Source organism: Puntigrus tetrazona, chromosome 1, assembly GCF_018831695.1.
Source record: "Puntigrus tetrazona isolate hp1 chromosome 1, ASM1883169v1, whole genome shotgun sequence".
In the NCBI taxonomy this organism is placed as follows: Eukaryota; Metazoa; Chordata; class Actinopteri; order Cypriniformes; family Cyprinidae; genus Puntigrus; species Puntigrus tetrazona.
In genome coordinates this window covers 3209676-3231491 of record NC_056699.1, presented here as the reverse complement: position 1 = coordinate 3231491, position 21816 = coordinate 3209676, and the positions used below count along the sequence as shown (strand labels likewise).

Genomic DNA, 21816 nt, shown 5'->3' with positions numbered 1-21816 from the left:
CATCTCCAAACGATGCATTAAAACAGACGTTATTATCGGACCAAACCGGAGACTAGTTGCGCGAGGCAGCGCAGGTACGTTTTCGGAAGCTTTATCAGCAGAGACAGTTCCCAAACATTCATTCACAGGTGAGAGTTTCTCCAGAAACGGCGGGAAGTGTTTAAGGTCAAGTGCTTGACATCGTTTCACGTACCTGTGACTCCGCCGCTCTCAGTCCTCACACGTCCGTGTGTAAAGACGGTGGGACCTCGTCCCGTCTCTGTCCCGGACCAGGAATGTGAGCATTAAATCTCAGTTTGACACGGAGACGCCGTGGCCTGCTTGGGTTTGCCCTTAAACGCTTACAGTAGGGCCGTACTGATGAAGCCTGAGCACAAAACACCGGTCATCAATAATTGGACTGTTAATGATGCGCAGTACCTCCGTGCAGTCTGCTGAACACAGATATTAATTGCATATTTGGGTGCGAGCGTTTTATTCTGTGAAATTCGACATAAATACCATCTGCCGGCGTGCAGAAAAGCAGATGGTAAAATCAGGTGCGTAGATACTGCGGTAAAACACTGCATCACCTCGGTGTGAGAGTGGATAGAGAGGACAAAGCCAGTACGCTTCTTAAACCCAGTCTAAATCAACACTGCATTTCATCAAATTTGGATAAATTGTTGCCTTTACATGCATATCATGCATACTGTGTTAACTATAGAAAATAAGCTCTATGACAACCAGTCCGGTGTACATTGTTTTTATTTTTACAGTAAAAGTACTGTATTTTGGCTTTGCAGCAATGTACTGCGATGCATCTTTACGTTATATTGAACAGAGTGCTGTATAACTACAAAACGGTACCATACTGTATTTTTACAGTACTTTGTAATTTTGTCTCTACTGTATATTGTTTAATATGTATGCGTGTGTGTGTGTGTGTGTGTGTGTGTGTGTGTGTGTGGTTGGAACAGTACAAAACGTATACTAGCGAACACTAGCAAAATGGTTTACGCAAGGTTTTTGTTTAACAGGTAAAAAAAAAAAAGCATAGAAAAGCATAGAAACTTGATTTTATATTATATTGAGTTTTTCTTTTTTTAAATAATACCATTGCACACTGCTTCAAGTCTTCATGATCTAATATAAAGCAGCACAACGTCAATAATAGAAATAGATGATTTCTGAAGAATCATGTGACACTGAAGAATGGAGTCGTGATGAGGAAATTTCAACCATATATATAACCACTTAACTGAACGGTCGCAGATGCACCGTTTTGGTCTCTACGCTGACAGATGTGATAATGAGTTTTTACAGCGTCGTCCTGCTCTCAGGAAAAGAGTCCCTGTTTTAGATCGTCCACCTTTATTAAAGCGGGTTAATTCAGTGCAGTGGTCCAGATGAAGAACTGCTGCTCCGGCTGATCTAGATCTCTCTCTCTCTCTCTCTCTGAGTGTGTGTGTGTGTGTGTGTGTGTGTGTGGTTTTGATTGAGCTCAAACGCTGTCACGCAAGGCCAAATGAAGCCACAGGTGATCCGAGCTGGGATCGATCCGCACACGGATGTGAAAACCAGATTAACTGATGCTCTGACCGATGTGCAGCTGTGTTGATGAAAGAACGAGAGCACAGGGAAAGCGCTTTTTCTTTTCGAGGTGGAGGAAAAGAGCGTTTGTTGTGTTTTGGACAGGTCCTTTCGAGTGCCAGTGAAAGAAATAACTCCGTTCTGGCCCTTAGTAATTCCTTTTGTATTTTTAAGCAACCTCAAACTAAGCAAATTTCTTATTTTTGGTCCATTTCAGTTCTGATTCAGTTCTTGATTCAAATGTTCATTTGCTAACCGTTCTATATTTGTAAGTGATTTTGATCAATTGATTGGACTCGCGTTGCTCTGGAGATCGGTTTGAAAACCATTAACGTTCGTTGCAGTATTTTTATACAGCGCTTTTTGATTCTGTGTGAAAATGTGTGGGATTTAGTTTGTGTTTCTGTATCCGCTCTACACTACCATCTCCTTGTGCTCAAGTAGTAGAAAGTCTGCTCTCAATATACGACTGAGCTCCTTGTGACCCCTAGACTCTGACCCCACAACTGTGGGTTCATTTCATCAGAGCGAATGCCACGGATCACACCCACATTCCCACAGATAGCATGAATGAACAGCCACGCTTCCTCCAAAATAAAGAAACATGACGCTGTTTTTGAGGAGGAAATATGGAGACCTAACATTATCAGCTGCTCATCTACACCCAAAACCACAGCAGGACGACCACAATGACGTTATACACGAGTATCACGCTGGTGTTTTCTACAATGGTAGAGGAATGCTGTGGAATTCAGAAGAACTGGACATGTTTGTTCTCTTTTTTTTAATAATGTTTTATTATTGTTTAACTTCAATCATCCAGAGCCTTCAGCCATTCCATTGTTTAATATAACGCACAGACACAGACTATCACCAGTGATATTTCTTGGATCGTTTCGTATTTCTTTTCTGATGGTCGTGTGCTGCTTTTTAAGAGGATGAATTTAGACGTGTCTTTAGAGGGTTTTAGCTTTAATGCGGTAACAGTACAGTAACCGTCAGCGTGCTTAAAGCCTCTCCACACACACTTTAAATACGTACGCTTTAAAGCTGAATGATGTTTAGTTATCACTAGGCCTCGTTTTATGTTTTTTTTTTTACTTCAGCTGATTTTAAATTATTTTTTTTTACTGTGATTATATAGAAGATGTTAATATATATGCAGTTGATTTACTCAACCTCAGGACATCTCCAGTACAACAGAAAAGAAGATGTAGGCAATTCATACAGTTCAATTCGGTTGTTTTTGAGAGTAAAAGCATATCAAGGAACGCAAAAATAATACATGCGACTCTTGACAATACATTGAGGTCTTATGAAGTGAAAAAATTGGTCTGTGCAAGAAACTGGACATTATTTACAGCATTATTATTATATTATTATATAATCACGAATCACAGATCGTTCTTTTGAAGCAGTTCTTTTAGTGAACTAGTTCTTTAAGTGAACTAGTTGAACCAGTTCATCAGATCAGACCAAATCAAGATCTACGAGTTACTCAATTAAACTCACTTTCAATCTCTCAAAATAAACCAAAATAAGCCAAAGTCTGATCACACGATGAACGAACTGATCCAGTGCTCCATTTCCTGCTAATAATGCTGTAAATAATGTTCAGTTTCTTGCACAGACCGAATGTTTCACTTCATAAAGCCCCCAGGAACCACGAGTATTAATTTTGTATTGCCTGTAAATCTTTTTTTTGACTTTCAAGTGCTGGTAGCATTGCATTTTATGAATCACAACGTACCCCCAAAATGATAAATGGATGGATGAATGAATGAATCAATGGAATCAATAATTTATAAACTACTCCATTTTTTTTTCTTGAAGTAAAGAATGTGTTGTGTCCACATTAAAATGATCTTAAATGGACAAAAATGTTGTCCGTATCCAAGATGTAGGTACAGTAAGAGTAGTTTATGAATGAGAATGTTTAGTGAATCTGGCCTGCTCTTGCGTTTCTGTGCAGGATTCAGGTTCAGGTCCATAATGGAAATCAATGAATGACTCCAGTTGAAGCGCTGCCCGTTAATTTAACTCTGATTCAAGAAAGTACACAAATTTGGATCTTTTTTTTGATCTGCGTGGGAGCAGCAGCGTCATTTGTCTTGACACCTACCCGCAGCCATTACATCACGTTAAATAACACTGCGGCGTCATTTTTCATCGAGCCAATTGTGCGATTATGTATTCAACCCTGAGCTCGAACAGTCTGAGGGCACCGAAGATGAATAACCTCTTAGTAATTAACTGCAGCATCCGTAAGACCGTGTGTTACGCGTCCCGTCGCACGAGCGCTGCAATCATCTAATTAAAAGCTCAGGCTTAAATCAAGCGTTAAACATAGTGCCGTCACCTTTAAACTCGCAGCATCCGCCAGAGCTCCTCTCGAGGCCTGCTTGTTTGGACTTTCCATTTAAGCAAAATACATTGAATAAATTCATAAAACCGCTAGTTTGGAGCGTCTGCCCTTGGCTATCATAATGTACACATCATTGCTCTGACGGCAGTGTGCTTTTCCTGTGCAACCTTCATTAACTGCGGAATGAGACTAAAATGCGGTCTTCAATTATAAGAGTATCGCCTCGAGTTATACAGTTTCACTGAATGGTAAACAATGGAAACTCATATTTAGACATCTGCACTCGGCATTTCGTAACTTTGAATGTTAAGCTGTACTGCAGTATGAGAGGTTAAACGAACGGGCCGTGGGAAACACAAGCTGACATGCTGCTAATTATCAGTGAAAAATGTTCGTCCTCAAGTTTTTAAAAAGAAGTCATGGACTTACAGTCAGCGGCCATTGCAGCAGAGTAAATGGTAAAAAAATACAATGTTATTTTACAATCGTAGTTTGTGTGTTTTAGCTTTTAAATAATTGCATATGCCATTTAGGTTTAATTATTTTATTATTTTTATTTCGCATTTATTTCAGTTAGTTGGCCAGCCAGCATTTCAATTTTTACTTAATTTCTTTGTCTATTTTTAAAAATTTTTTTTAATTTTTTGATGAACAAAAATCTCTTAATGGTTTTAGTTAGCAGTAATATCTCTGGTAAGTGTAGATGTTTTAGAAAAGTAGAGGGCTAAATAGTTGCTAAGGCATTTGTGATGTGTTGCTATGTGGTGGCAGGGTGTCTTGAATGGTTCTTAGCATCAAAAATACTATTTTTTTGTATGATTTGATATACTTACAGTATTAGCAGCGTGTCACAGATGCTATCGGCTGATTTTGTTTTGAAACCAGAACACCCTTGTAAATCATGCATTTTGTATTTACTTGTCGTGCATTTGATTGTTCGAAGTATGACAGCTTTCAAAATTTAATAATGACTTATCATCTATGCTTGCCAATGACAAGCGTTCTCCAGTGTATCTCAGACATGAACCAGAGATGTCCTACATAGTCAAGAACAGCTTGTTTCCTCGTATTTGTCAAGCTTGTATCTAAAAGGAAATGATTAAATGTGCATGAAGAGTTTGTGTCTGTATGCATGTTAGGCTTGCTGCACGCCACTTTCAAAGAAGTTGTGTGTGGTCTTCAAGACAGCAGGCTTATTTAATAAGTAGTTGGGAGAAAGAGAGAAAGTTTCACCTTTACGTCCGTTGCCCTTTACCTGACAGCCAAGATAAACGAGCCAGTGCACAAAGAGGTACAAGAGCGCAAACACGTGTTTCTGTTTGCCAAGCCGTGCAGACTGACGGCCACAATCCTTATTTATTGGCCAGCATAATACAGCCTTTCTAAAGCAGAGCCTTGACACATTACAGGGGAAAACAGGCAATAGAAACAGAGACAAAACTGTGCATGGATTGAATCTACTGGTGGGCTGAAGATTGTGGAGGTTTTACGGTTTTTATGAGCCTTTAAAAGAGTGGAGAATAAAAGAAAACTTTATTAAACCTTGAAGTCTGAAGGATATTTAGACCTGTAGTTTAAATGCTTGAGCGTGTGTGTTTGAAAGGCAGTTTTAGGTGTTGCAAAGGTGTTTTAAAACGGTGGCTTGCCGCTTGCATGGGTTTTGACTGGTTGCTAGGGTGTTGTTAAGGTGTTAGATAACTGCTGGGTAGATTAGTTGTTGCTGAGTGGTTGATAAGGTCTTCTGAATGGTTGTTAGGGTGTTTCTAGATAATCCCTATTGGTTTATGCTGGTTGCAAAGGGGGTTTTAAAGGTTTCTAGGATGTTGCTAAGGTGCAAAATAGTTTTTAGGAAGTTGCTGGATAATTTGGATGGATTACTTTGTTTTTAAGTGGTAGATAAGGTCTTCAGAATGGTTGTTAGGGTATTTCTAGGTAATCACTGTTGGTTGCTAGGTAGTTCTGTGAGGTTTCTATGAAGTTCCTAAGGTGCAAAATAGTTTCTAGGCAGTTGCTGGATATTTTGGATAGATTAGCTGTTGCTAGGTAGTAGATAAAGTCTTCAGAATGGTTGTTAGGGCGTTTCTAGATATGATATATGTTGGTTTATGTTGGTTGCTAGGTAGTTCTGAGAGCTTTCTAGGATGTTGCTAAGGTTCAACATAGTTTCTATGCAGTTGTTGGATATTTTGGTTAGATTAGTTGTTGCTAGGTGGTTGTTGAAGTCTTTAAAATGGTTGTTAGGTTGTTGTTAATAATTTCTGCAGTGCTCATACAGTTGCTAGGCAGTTGATAACTTGTTCTGAGTGGTTTCTAGGATATGGCTAAGATGTAAAATATATTCTAGGCAGTTGCTGGACATTTTGGATAGATTCATTGCTGCTAGCTGATTGGTAAAGTCTTGTTTGATAATGGTTGTTAGGGTGTTTCTAGATCACTGCTGATGTTTTGGGTGTCTTCCGTGTGGTTTTAGTGGTTTCTAAGATGCATCTAAGGTCTATAATTGTTTTTAGCCAGATGCTGGTGATTGTTAAAGTTTTGGATTATTATCGTTATTATTTTGTTGTTTTAAGCTAGTTGCCTTAAAATTTTAAGTTGACTGAACTTTTTTTTTTGGAGAAAAAAAGCAGAAACTCATTCTCATTGCTGTCGAGATGAAAAAGAAGCGTTATTAAAGGAATCTCATTGGTGATTGTTCTTCTCCCTGAGGTATTTTAACTACCTGTTTGTCCTCGAAGTATCTCGTTTTATAGATAGCTTGGTTATCTGCTGTGCATTTGTCATGCTCTTTTCTTCTTGTTTCTAGCTCTGCAGTTTCCAGTAATCTCTCCCTGATCTCAAGACACACTGCAAAGCAGAGCAGATAAGAGGAGAACTTCTTTTTGTGCACTTTTTCTCTGACAGCCTCTGTGAAGAAGGCCACACAAATTGTCTATGTTCAGCACACAATGCTGGAATACTGCTAACATACACAATGCATGCAGCTAAATTCGGTTGCCAAATCACCTTTTTGTGCTGAATCCTGTTCTGTGCACAAAACCGCACAACCGAACTGACTGTGAAAACGCAGCGTTGCCAGATCTTATTAGAAAAAAAAACACCAATGAGAGCAAGCACAGCACAAGGGGTTAACACAATTTTTAACCCCGCTCCAGACCACACTCATTTTCAAAGCCCGGCCACGGACGTTATATTAACTCACCTTAATTGGTGATACTGAAATTATGGCTGATTCATCCTAGCACCCTTAAAAGTGTGTTATCTTATCTACATATTGCAACCTTCATATTCTCCATAAACTGTATATAGCTTTATAAGCTGAGCTCAAACAGCAACCTCAGAGACGCTTAATAAGTGTTGCTTTATAATAAGTAGACATGGCAACCCATGGAAAAAGAGTATGCTCTGGTTTTAAAATTGCTGAATATAACCAGTGAAAGTTTAGAAAAAAACACATTATAGCAGAGATATACAATACTGATCATGTGACCTCCTCGTGTGCATGTTACATGTGCAAAGCAAGCACTAACCATCTTTGAAATGCATACAATTTTTATTATTAATTTATTGGTAATTCAGTTTTATTTCACTTTTGGCAGACTATGATTCAAAATAGTGTTTTTAATCCATATAAAGGCTTTAAATACAGTGCATAGCATCTGTGCTGCCTACTCAATTCCAGAGTAGTACGCCACTATAAACCATCAGAGTCGCCCTTGAGTTCGGTCAAGGCACAAACAACTCCTTGTTTGATTCATTAACTTCAGGACTTCTCTCAAACTAGCCCACTGGAAAATTACATTCAGTATCAGTGGACAAATCCAGAATGCTAATTCCTTTTCTGCACCCTGTGTGAGGAAAAGTTTGATTAACCCTTGTCTTCCACTGAATCGACTTGATTTTTTTTTGTTCAGGGTCCCAGAGAACCTGATGGATGTTGAAATTAAATTCTTTTTAATTAATTTATTCATTTTGTTTTTATATGAAACCAGTACACAGATGTAATAAATAAATTAGACATGAAATAGTATTCATTTTAGTCATATTTTTTTACTAATAGTAGTAATTAATTTTTACTAATATTAAAAATATCGTTTGACTGTTTTTTTTATTTATAATGCATTTGCATTTTTTGATGACATGTATATTAATTTTTTTTTTAATTGATTTTCTTTTTTCATTTAGTACAGTTTTTTTATTATATACGATAATAGCATGATAAAATTAAGATATCGCATTAAATCCTCAAGCCAAGGAAAAATACTCTACCACAATCCGATGAATAAATTTGCAAGTACCAGTTCTGCAATCTTACTCCTACAATCTGTTACACTCCACGGGATTTCAGTTTTGTTATCTTCAATATTTAATGTGCCTTTCATTGTTGAAAGCAAAAAAATGGCTCAAGAGACGTTCTCATCCATATGCATGTTGTGATAAGACGGATAGACATCACTGCCAAAATATCCCGTGTCCCTGCTGATTGTTCCACGTCAATCAGTGGCCATCGGAATAACACACAGTGAAGAAAAGCTCCCGCATCTGTTCCCTTGTGGCTTGGACCAAAGAAAGAGCATCAGATAACCTTAAATTGGGATGACGCCATTCTGTTTCCCGAAACCAGGCATTTTTCTCATTCTTTCTCTTGCTCATTTTTCCTCCCTGTTTTTGTCATTCCTCTCCGAGTCCGAGGTTCTATCTGATGCCGAAGTAATTTAACTGAAGTAGATAAAGTGGAGTGGAGCAATCCACTGTGATTCTTGTTTGAGGCGCTGTCCTCCCAGCCCAGCTCTATAAATTGGATCAAACTGAATGCAGATGCGTAGAGACCGACGGCTCTATGATCCGTACCAATGAGACAGAGGAAATAATTGCGAAGATCCAGAGGTCTTGTCTCAACTCCTCGTGCGGTATTGATGTTCGGTGTGGAATAACAAACGAATTGCATCAACTTTTGCATCTGAGCATTTTTTTTATTTATTTTTTTTACATTGATCATTCCTCTTGGTTACGAAGTAAAGCTTAGACTAGTTTGGTCCAGCTCTAAGTTGGTTACTAAAACATATCTTTCCAATGATGGGTTTTATACATAATTTATTGAGATATTACAAATATCTAAATTATTATTATTGTATTTATTTTTGGAAATTATCATTGAAGCAACTTTTATTACGAAATCTGTAAAATAAGTCAAATAATTAAAACTTATAATAATAATGTTATATTTTTGTTTTTTTTATTGATACGCTATTATATAGTGCTCTTTAAAATTAGATTTTATTTTAATATTTTAATATTTTATTTAGCTTTTATGTATTTAATCAGTTTAGTAATTTTACTATTTCAACTTTAGCTTATTTTATTTCAGTTGGTTGTGAAGAATATTATTTTTAATAATAATAAATTTTTATTCTTACATTGTGTATTTAATTTTATAAAAATTGTATAATTACTTTAAGGCGACACACACACACACACACACAACATCAAAAAGCTGGTTACGTTCAGTGCAAAACTCATAGTTGCTAGGGTGTTGTGGGCAGTTACTAGGGTGTTGTGTGGTTGCTAGGGTGTTTTGTGCGGTTGCTACATGGTTCAAAATGGTCAAGACTCAAATCCATATATAGCTCAGGTTTCTCCTTAAATGAAGTCTAACAGATTTCTTAGCTTGTTTTATCGCCTGCCGGTCCAAAATTGTAAGTCTGATTGCTTAGAAAAGTAATAACAAATTTCATTTTCCACCTTATTTTCTGTCTCACACCGTCTCACACCGGTAGCAGCGGTCTTCGGGGAAAACTCGTGGATGGCAGTTGGACTAGGAAGTGTTTGGGTTCACTGTGGATTCCAGTTTCATTGACAGTGTGGCGCTGCTACAGGACTGAAAGCCTGAAGGGGTCAGAGACTGAATGTCCTCTTCCAGGGAGACAGTCCACCGCTAAGGGACCCTCAGATGATATTGAAGCATCTTAAATGAAGACAAGGCAGCCCTTGAATCATATCAGAGATTGAACACGAGCGCCCAAGGCCATCTGCGACCGCATGAGTGAATAAGACCATACAGAAGTAAACAGAAAACTATTTTAGACTGTTTTTATGACATGAAACAAGAATGCAGTCTGCAACAAGGAGATCGTGGGTTACATGAACCATACAGAAATATTTCAGATAGCTTTGTGTCAAAATTGTGGCTGATCATTAAGTGAATTTATGCTTAGCTCTATTGATTGCATTTCAGACATTAATTGGATAAGAAAGTAACATAAATGCTACAGAAATACACTACTCGAAAGTTTGAGGTCAGCTAGATTCTTTAGCAAGAGTGGAATACTTTTTCTGCAAGGATGCATTAAATTGATCAAAAGTGGCAGTAAAGACATTTATATTGTTGCGAAATATTCCTATTTCAAATGCATGCTGTTCTCTGTTAACATTTGTTAAAGAAATATCGACATAAACACTAATGATAATTCTCAATATTGCATTTTTTCTCCATTTCTCCACAAATAAATGCAGCCTCGGTGCTTTGGTTTTAAGAGCAGGCATAAAAATAAATGTAATTTAATTTATTGAAGCTGTGTGTTTCATCGTTGATGTTTTTTTTTTTTTGTGAGAAAGAAAGAAAAAGGATCGGGGATGAGTGTGCGTTTCTCTTGTTGTAATCAACATTGTACCACAGATGCCGCGTCTTTGAAAAATCGTTCGGCAGGCAAGAATCAAATATAATCCTCGGTGCCTAATGATGGCATGAAGATGTTTTTCCGGGTCCTGAAATCTCCCAGCTTGCCGTTTTGAATAAACATTGTTGTGTCACAAATTCAATGCATAAGTAAGTAGTAAGTACATTCCCGCCGAGCCACTCGATTACTGGTGGTGGCTGCTGTCGGCGTCTAATGAAGAGCACTTGTGCGAGTGTGTTACCGTGGTAACGGAAGCGCTCTTCCGTGATTGTCCACGTGAAAATGACTCCGTCGAGATGCCATGTGGAAACATAAATATGGACGGCAGACAGGCCCCGAGACCGCTGGACTATAAAATTGACTCGGAATCAATACGCACGGCGCAATTCTGGGAGCAGGGAAAGATGTATGATCGGGGCGTGAAATCAAAACGGAGAATGGCGCTCGACTCGCGCACATAACGGCCGGGCGATAGAGTCCGAGTGCGCGGCGTCTCTTACATCTGCTCGATAGCGGTGGCTTTCCAGGAGAGAGCTCTTGTGGCGTGACAGTTTCATTTGGGTTCAATCCGTAGATGGCTTCCTTTTAGAACGCGACGTCAGTCGGGATCCGCTCGCCCTCGAAAGCCGAGACGCTCATTACTCCCAGCGTGAGTCTCGTGCGCGTTCAGACAGTAGGCGTTCCTCCACCGCGGGACGCTTTTGGCACCTCGTTGATTGTCTGTCGTTCCCGCATCGCGACGATTGCCGCTTCTAAGTCACCTTCGCCCTCGAGGGTCTCGTTTTTTTCTCGTCAGTTTGCCCCTTCCGTCGGGAAAGCCGGAGAAGAGATCGGGGGAAGTTCACATCCCGCCGGGCCCCAAAGCAAGGAGTCATTTAGCGTCTGTTCAGAAACAGAACGAGGGTTAGAGGAAGCCGAATGAGAAAGCGTTTCTGACGGTGCCAATTGGGGGTCAGAAAAACAAGATAAATGACAAAGATAGGAAGACAGAGAGCGGAGGGAAACACAATCACTTCTGTTTACATTGATTTCTGTCAGATGGATGTTATTGGAGGTGTCGAGCCGTTTGTTTGCTTCTCAGAACAAAACAGCGGTATTTTCTTGCTCTAACTTGATATGAATCTGGTGTTTGGGGATCGTGTCGGTAGTGTTAGTGTTTGCTAAGGAAAGTGCCGTTATTACTTCTGCTCACTTTTGCGGTTGGCGAGTATGAATCAGCACAACATTCATTGGATGTATAATAATAAGCAGATGAACAGGTGTATCTGAAATGATCAGTACTTCGGAAGGCTTTGGTTTAGTGAATCATCAAGATGGTACAAAAACAAAAAAACCTACAATAATATGAACAAATGCAGATGTGTTACCGGGGCACTTACTGGTTTTCTCCTTGTTTTGTTCCTGAATGAAACGTTCATTTAAAAACAATCATTAGAGTGAAATAATTGATCATTTTTTAATATATGCTTGTTTTTGGTTTACGTGAACCACTGTTTTGAACAAATTGTTAGAGTTAGCGATTCATTGTTTTGTCATATAGATTAATTGCTGAATGGATCAGTGTTTCTGAAGCGATCACGACTCATTGATTTTCTCATAAAGATTCATTACTGAATGAATTAACGCAAATTATGTTTCAGATTTTCTCATGTATACTTATTTTGTGTTTTGAACGGGTAATTTGTGGGAATTGTCTCATATAGATTTGTTCCTGAAAGAATGAATCAGTGTTCTGTACGAATCATTTTGCGTGAGTGACTTGTTTTTGTCATGCAGACGATCACTTGAATCATTTCAGAATAAAACTCTCATTGTTATAGAATTGTTTAAACAAAGGTCTCATTGTTGCCTGAAAAAAATACTATTTTAAAACAAACCCTTTTTTTAATCATTTTTCAAATAATTTAAGCATTTTCTCACATCCACTCGCTTTGTTCTTGAATTGTTCGCGTTTTTGAAAGAATCATTTGAGAAAGATTTGTTACTGAATGAAAGTAATCATTTTCAATCGCTTTTTTGAAATAATCATTTGAGAGAATTACTTTTTTGGATTTTCTCACATAAACTGTTTTCGAATGAATCCTCGGTGACTGAGGATTACGTGAGCGATTCATTGATTTTGATTCATTGATTCACATAGTTGTGTTCCTGAATTAATTGATTACTATTTTTGAATTATTAATTATTTAAATTATTTTCATGTACACTTATGGCATCCCTGTTTTTGAACAAATCAGTTGAGTGAGTGAATCATCGATTGTAGATCAACTTGATTTATTCCTGAATGAATCAGTCGTTGCTTTTAAGTGAATCGTTTGAGTGAATGACTCAATGATTCACAGTACTTGTCGCCACCTTTTGCCATAACAATGAAACCTGCAGAAAGAATGACTGAAAAACCCACCACCGCAAAGTAATTTGATTTTAACCAGTTTTATAACGGCATAGACATGGTTTATTGTCTCGCCAAATATTCATATGTGTCTCTTGTTAACTTAATTTCGGACCCTGCATATTGCTATTTTAATAAAGCATGATGTACTGTAGGGCTGTTCTGGATAACAGAAAGTTATTTACGAGCATACATGTGGTTACATTAGTGAAGATTCAATTTCAGGCCTCTGGATTTTGACTTTGCCTTTTGGAAAGCGAATTAATCAAGTCGCAGATTCATTCTTCCTCGGTGCAGAGTGGCCAATACAAATTATAAAGGCTAGAAGTCGGAGCCTAAAAAGTCTAGGCTTAGTAATGAAAAAGCAGCTTTCATATCGTGATGGAGATGTTTTATAATTTTACCCAGTCAAAGCTCTTAAGAGGGTTATTAATCTACATGCTTGGGGTTTTTGATGGCAGTGTTGCGCTGCTATATTTCAGCTTCGTGTAATTGTACTGGGAAACGGCCAAGGAGACAGCGCAGATAGATCGACATCAATAAAAAGAGTTTTTCCTGAGCTGAACGGCTAAGTAACAGCAGAGAAATCAGATAATATCTGTTTCTTTGTATTCTCTGAAGTAAACGCTAAGAAGCAGTGATTTGTGGGGGATCAACTGCTTGTAAACTGCAATATGCTGTTACCGAGAAAATAAGCACGCACTTCTGTTGCATTACTTCTAAGCATGTACAGGACCTCAGAGGATTGTCTTTCTGTTGAGTTTCTGTTGAGTTAGAAGTGGACGCTATCGCCATTATAGTGGAATTAGCCTCACATCAAACTTGCATTTAATTGCACGATATTTTTAATAATAAAGTGTTTTTAATATACCAGTAGTATTCTTTTTATATTTGCATGCTAAGTATTTTATTCATTTATTCGAGCATATTTTTACTAAGCATTTTTTTCTTTGTTTTTCCATTTTATAAAAATGTATCAAAAATAAATTGACAATCACGAATTTAAATCCTGATTGGATGAAATAGTCAAAAAAAAATTAATACATTTAAAACAATTAATAAATAATTAGTCCTTAATTTTTGCATTTGTTCCACTGTTCTCAAGTGTATTTGAATTTATTGAACGGAAAGCCCCTTGATATGTAACATCTCATTTTTTCAAGGGGGTTCAAAAACATAAAACTAAATATTAAGACAAAAAAACAGAACAATCATACAAAACGTAGGCTATACACAACACGTACACAAACTAAAAGATAAGCTCACCCGCACCAACACCAGGATTGCTAATCAACAACAATGCAATAAATACACAAGCAGTATTGTAAGTATTGTAAATATTGTTAGGGAAGATGTTTATTGTTTTATCGTTGGCCTGGATTCAGAATCCTCCCTTCAGCTCCGTCTGCGGTCGTGTTGTGTTTCTCGCAGCGGGTAACGGCGTTGAAGTCGCTGCCTTTAGTTGCTGGAGTAAAGAGCCGAGTAAGAATTCTACATAATAGATATTGACCTTTTCAAAAGCACAGAATGCCCGGAAAGCCTCGCTTCCCTGGATGCCCGTGCCTGTTGGCTAATGCCACACTTTGCCCCTGGCACAGATCGATGGGCGTTTATGGCTCAGGGGGGATCATTGATTGGAACGCAGGAGATGCAGTTTAATGCACGACTGCATGGCTTTATTCAGGCCTCGCACTAATTGTGTGGCAGAAAAATTAACTTTTTTGTTCTTTGAAAAACAACGGCAAAAAAATAATAAAGTGAGATCAATTGTGTGACATCGGATAAATCAATGTTTAAATCTTTTGTGATAAATATATTAAATATATATTTATCTTAAATATATTATAAAATATTGGGAGTTTTTTTATTATTATTATAAATTAATAAAATAAACTTGGTGAAGCACTTAAAATAATTCAAATAATAATAATAATAATAATAATAATAATAATAATTATTATTATTATTATTATAAAAATGGTAGTGGTAGTAGCACAACAAGTAATAATAATAAAAAAATATATTAAAAGAAAAAACAATAACAGTTTGCCCTGAGAAAAAAATTTCGAGATGCTTGCGAATATAATTGTCTTTGTTGTTTTTCCTGTTATGGGCATAAATTCATGTAAATGCAATATATTACTCTTAAAAGTAAGACCAAAATAATTAACTTTTAAGTAAACTTATTTCAAAATACATACACTTCTAAAGAAAATCACATAATATAATAAGCAGTACTGTTAAAACGATTCATTGTGATTAATCACATCCAAAATAAAAAAAGGTTTTGTTTATATATGCAGGTGTACTGTGTATATTTATTATGTGTGTATAAATACACACATGCAGTATATATTTTGAAAATAGTTATATGCTTATAGATCTTCATATTCTTATATTTTATATTATATAAAAATGTATTTAATATATAAACAACACATGCATGTTTTTGTATTTATATATACGTAATGAATACACACACACATATATTATGTAAACAAAAACATTTATTTTATTTTATGCAAATAAAAAAAACGATTAATAGTTTGACAGCACTAAAATTAAAACTTCGGTATAAAATGCAATTAAAAGTAAGTTTAAAAGAGAGAGAGAGAGAGAGAGAGAGAGGAACAATTTAGTTTAAATTGCACTTCAAAATTATTTGGCCAAGAGAAATTAATCCATGATGAACTTAATGCATGATAAATATTCCTATTATATTGCTTTTCAAGTATATTTATCTTATCTTTTGCACAGAAAAAGAAAGGCAAAACTGCAGATAAAGCAAGAATTATTTGTAATGCAAAGCGCAGTGCACCAAAGAGCCGCTGTAATTATGTATTTAATCATCATATTCATGTTTGTTTGCATGTTGGCGTTGAGCTCCGGGGTGGCAGTCATGCTCCATGACGAAGGCGATACGTTTTGCAGCATTCGTGCGACGTCTGTCCTCCAAACTCCCCGTCCCATTTCCTTTCACAGCTATTGCATTCAATCTCAGCCGTTATTTCTTTTAATTAACACCACTGTCTCGTTGAATTTACGCCCAAGAACACGGATACATTTAGATGGTTGTATTTCCTGAGGAGACCCGGGGGGCTCTCGAGACGCCACAGACGGGGAGAGATGATGAGGAAACAGCTGCTGGAGTGATTCGCTTGATTTCTCTCTCAATTCTTCAATCACACCAAAACAGGCACGAATCATTGTTCCTTCGTCTTTATTCTCACTAGTCACAGCGTTCGCGTCCCGAGGAAGAGGTCTGATGTGATTCCCAACGCTTACGGGCGGAGATTGTAGATGGCGGGTGGTTTGCTGGGTACGCCGGTCCTGCTGGCCTACGCAGGGGACAGATTGTCCTCATGTGTTGCCGTAGCGCTTGTTGAAACTGGAAGTTGAGACCTGGTTTCAGCTGTAGTAAGATTTGCTACTTGCTTATGCTGGTCAGCTTCAGGTGTTGCTGTGGGGAGACAGACACATTAGATCATTTAAATAAAGTTAAACGAAAACAGAAAATGATGGCGTAGATTGTGTTGTTCGTCAGGAAAACTGAATATATATAAAAAGTAAAAAAAAAAAAAAAAAAAAAAAAAAAAAAAAAAAATATATATATATATATATATATATATATATATATATATAAATAAATAAATATATATATATATTTATTTATTTTTTATTTTATTTATTTTTCATTCAGAGAAAAACAATTTTTAATAAAAGGCAGTATACAGTAAAAATTAGATATTGTTTTCACTTTTTGTTGTTGTTTTTCTGTTTAGTTTCTCATAAATATATTTATAAATATATATATATATATATATATATATATATATATATATATATATATATATATTTTTTTTTTATTCAGAGAAAAATGTACTAAATTGACAGTTTTTTTTTTATGAAAGGCAGTGTACAGTAAAAATTTGATATTGTTTTTAGTTTTTTTGTTGTTGTTTTTCTGTTTAGTTTCTCATAAATGTAAACTTTTATTTCAAGTTCAAGGTTCAACAGAAGGTTTCTCTGGTTTTACTCTGAAATATTATAGTTTTATAACAGATTTTCAGATATGCAGTATTAGCGATCGTACGTTTAAAGTCCATAAATGACAGATTCTATACTGAAATTCTGTTGATTTAAAAAGGCAAATGGCGAATGATTTGAGTTCCTGTATTGCAGAGACATTATGTTTCCACAAATGAAAAACCATTTCCCTCCATTTCTTTCAGTTCTCTTGTACCTTGGAGTCATTACTATAACTACCACCATTTCAGTAAATCCCCCCCACAGATCATTATTCAGCTTGTGAATCTGAAGGACAGCGGTGAAAATGAAGACTGCGAACCATAGGAAAGATGTTTGAGATGAAATAAAATGGATGCATCAATTATAAAAACGTTACAAAATGATTGCGTCCAATTATCGGGCAGTGAAAGCTACATCGGAGCAGCCAGCCCCGGTTTAGAAGAGCTCAGCGTGGATAAAGAGAGGAGTCAGGGTCCAGACACCGAAGCTTCGCCGACTGACCTCATTTCAGGCTCCACACAAACGCTGGCGTGTATCGGAGGGAGGCGATTGTATAAAAGAATATTTGAAAGCACATCTGGAGTGTCCAACATGTTTAATAGTGGCACAGCTGTGAGAGGAGAAGAGGCTGCAGATGGAGCGGCCTCCACCTCCTGAATCACAGCTCTGATTGAACTCTAACACAGTTCTCCAATTACAGAGCTTCAGTGTGGATCTCTCAGCAGCGCTGGCCTCATGTGTGGTGCACCATTAAAGCAATAAGCCACTCGAGGACTGCATTGTGATTTTAACATGACTGAGGCACGACATGCAGCAGACTACCGTCATCAAATCAGTGCAACACACTCTTTGTCATCTAAATGTGATAACACGTCTTGTGTTTTAATAATTGTATTATTATTATTATTATTATTATTATTATTATTATTATTATTATTATTATTATTATCTTTTTTAATGCTAATAATACATTTATGTTTTATTAATTATGTCATTTTATTATAAGGCAAATAATAATAATACACATTTTGTATTAATTTTATAAAATATAAAAATATAAAAATATATAAATCAATTTTAATAATAATAACAACTTTGAGCATATATATATATATATATATATATATATATATATATATATATATATATATATATATATATATATATATATATATAAAAATGATTATGGTGATGATTCTTACTACTACTACTACTACTACTAATAATAATAATAATTTATTATTTATTATTATTATTCAAGTAAAATTGCAAATTGTATTATATATTATAAATAAAATTAAAGTTACACATTTTATTTATTAAAATACTAATTATTATTATTATTATTATTATTTGTCATGTAAAATTTAAAATATATATAAATATATACTATATACTATCTATATACACACACACACACACACATATATATATATATATATATATATATATATATATATATATATATATATATATATATATATATATATTTTCCTTTTACATGAAGTTATATTAAATAAATGATGTATATAATACATGTATATAAATATATATAATTTATCATTAATTTGAACTGGATCTATGGCTATTTTATTTAATGCAGGGCTATGTTTTTATGTGTTGCAGTTACTGTTTTCCAAATGTCTTTCTTGGCCATACGAGCTCATAGCTTGCGTTTCATTTGAGGCAAATGAAACGGTTTTGATTGTGATATGCCTCTTATGCCAGCCGCAGTTACATTTCTCATTACGCGGATCGTTTGGTGGGTGGTTTGTCGAGCAGTAAAATGCGTAATGAGCCGTTGTGCGCCACTGCAGTGTAAATTTGTAAAGTTTTATGATTGATGTCTTTAAAAAGACAATCCCGCTCGTATGTACGCACACCCACACCATCCCATCATTCACAGGCCGTGAATAAAAACACTTTCTTTAAATTATCCATGTCTGGCGCCGAAGGATCCGCTCACACCAAAGGAGCGATTGAAGAGCGTCGTGATTGAGCGAGTTTGCTGGAAGAACCTCAGAACGCTGTCTGTCAGTCCTTACCAGATAAATGCTATCTCTGATCTATTTTCTCTTTTGCGAAAGCAAGTGTTTTCACGGGCCGCGGATGGCACGTGCATGTACGGATGTTAGCGGTTTTATCAGTCGACACCTATATAAAAAGCAGCTCCGTGTTTCCCGGCTGCGAGACGCCCTGCGAGACTCCTCCGTGAGCGTGTTATGAAATATTAGTGGAGCGTCTGCGGAGCGGCCCGTGGCTCAGTGAAAGATGGCTTTTCAATGATCCGCTCTCTGGCCGCGGCTGCTGTTTGGTTGATTTTCTTTGCTTTGAAGCACGCTTAGCAGCATGTTTGCGAGTGACCTGTGTGCTAATGATCGGGTATTAATCAAGTCAGACAGAGCCCACTGTTAAACGAGGGTCTTAAAAGCGTTAGACTGTATCAAAGGGAGAAATATCGTACCCAGTCTGCACTGAAAAACTGTTTAATGGCTCTTCATTGCAACTGTTTTTCCCTATTTTTTTCACTGTTTAAATTTAATGTTATTCATCAAAAACCATGCCTGATCAATTTGATCAGAAGCATGCCTAGTCAAGCGTATTTATGTATTTATTTATTTAACCAGAATTTGTTTTCCGTTAATTTTTCTGGATTCCATTTCATTAAATCTTAATAAGCATGTTTAATTAATTGATTAATGTGTGTGTGTGTGAGTTCTTGTAAATATTCATAAAAATAATGTTTTAATAATAATATTTTTTAGCAGTAATAAGCAATATATTCCGTTTGACCGCTTGCTGGGAAGACATTTAGGTTTCCGTTTGTGTACGATAACCTTCTTTTGATTAATTCATCAATATTTGGCAAAATCCGCGACATACATTATGTACATTTAATACAGTAAAAATACATTTTTAAGACCGGATTCCGATTTTCTGCATCAAGGAAATCATCCCAAAGTGTTTTGGAGGTATATTTGACTCGAAAAATACTGCAGAGTTATTATTTATTAATATTTTTAGTTCCATTCAAATGTCGTGGTTGTATATTTCATAACCGCTGCGCTCGTTTTGCCTTCCGTTGCTAATTCGAAGCCGACGGCCGAGGAATAGTTTTCATTTCTTTACGAAGACGGCGGTTTTTCAAAGGAAGGATCGAGAAGCCGGTATTTGGTTTGTGTTGTTTCAAGTCGAACCCCTTAAATAAACGTGTCTGTAAGCGCGGAAAACCCACAGCGAGACTTAACGCTGTATTTCTGGAAACATTAGCATTCCACTGAAGTCAGGTCTCTCTCTCTCTCAGAGCGCCGCCGCGGGTTCGAGCCGTAACGCACACCTCTCACCTTCAGCTGGAATCAAAGCAGCCGTTCAGACACACGGCGAGGTTCAGCGTGACATGAGTGTTTTCATTTCCTGACTCTTTTACAAAACACGTCGCATGGCACTCTGTTATCGGCTGCTGATATCATATTCATAAACGATAGTGTTCACGCGGCACTACAAGGAACGTGTGTTTATGCGTTATTGATTCTGTTGGAGCTGTCGGGTTTCCATCAAATCGAAATTGAATAAATATGCGAATAAAGCCTTATTTTATGCTTTCCTCAGACTAAATGTAATGACATTTTTGGTTTTTTTTATACAACAATACACATTGTATAACTGATAAAACAATAAAAAAAAATTAAACTTATTAAATGTAACATATAAAATATTTTTTACAAGTTTTAAATGTATCACACACAAATAGAATTGTATTTTATTTTAATAACAGCGATGACGATACTCAATATAATAATTATTGTATAGTTTGTTTTCCTAACTCTAATAAATGTAATGCTATGATTTCATATTCTTCAGCTTGCCGTATTATAATTACGTGATTTTTAATCTCAGTAATATTGACACTACAACTAAAAAGGTTGACTTTATAGGCTCAACTGCGGCGCTTTCTCATAAGCATTCGTGAAGAGTTTCCCAGTCCCATAAAGCCATTTTTTATCGCCTGTAAATAAAGCCCACTTCTCATTTTCCTACTCATTCATATGTTTTTCTTCTCACTGTTTGAAGACTTTACTTTTTAGCCGTCCTTCTGAAGGTGAGTCTCAACGGGACGGGCTGATTTTTACCAGTGGTGTAAAACGAATTCACCCATAAAGAATTGTAATATTTCATGTCATTTGTCAGCAGCTCTTTCTCTGCACTGGCGCGTCTTATCTGCGGCCCATCGCAGCGCACATCCATTCTGCCCCACATAAACCCCAATCTGTCTCTCAGCCTGGAGTCCTATCGCTTTTTTACTGTGGCTTGAGTTATTCCTCCCATTTCAGGCCCTCGTGGGTTTTTCAGGGATTCTTTACGCCTCTCTCTTTGTTGTGCTGATAAATGTAGTCGGTTCATGTAAGGCCTTCCTCATCAAGCCGGCAACAAAGCTTCAATCGCCTTTGCTCTACGAAATTGGAAAGGAATCCAAAGAAACGACACCCACTCACCGCGAACAACCGTCTCTCATTCTTCACCCTTTTTTTTTTTCTCTTTTCAGCTACACTCTCCGAGTGGTTGGCAATGGCATTAAAGCCCAGGCTGAAAACCCAGAAGTCAAAGTGAAGGAGGCCGACCCGGTGATCAGTCAAGTCATTGATAAACTGAAGCACATCAATCAGGTGAGACCGGCCAGAAAAAAAAAAAAAATACATTCAAATGAAACAATGCCACGAGCTCCTTGATGTCCCACGCAGTGCTGTTTCATGAGTTGCTCTGTTTTCGTGCCAGCAGATCAGAGC

General features: G+C 36.7%; 1 protein-coding gene across 2 annotated transcripts in view; it reads left to right on the top strand.

Moving 5' to 3' along the window:
* The window catches only part of gpc5a (glypican 5a), a 148279-nt gene that overhangs the window by 53295 nt on the left and 73168 nt on the right, over positions 1 to 21816 (top strand). For both annotated transcript variants that reach the window (XM_043251484.1, XM_043251495.1), the window contains exon 6: positions 21576 to 21696. In XM_043251484.1, coding sequence (XP_043107419.1) covers positions 21576 to 21696 — 121 coding nt within the window. The remainder of the gene's footprint in view (positions 1 to 21575; positions 21697 to 21816) is intronic.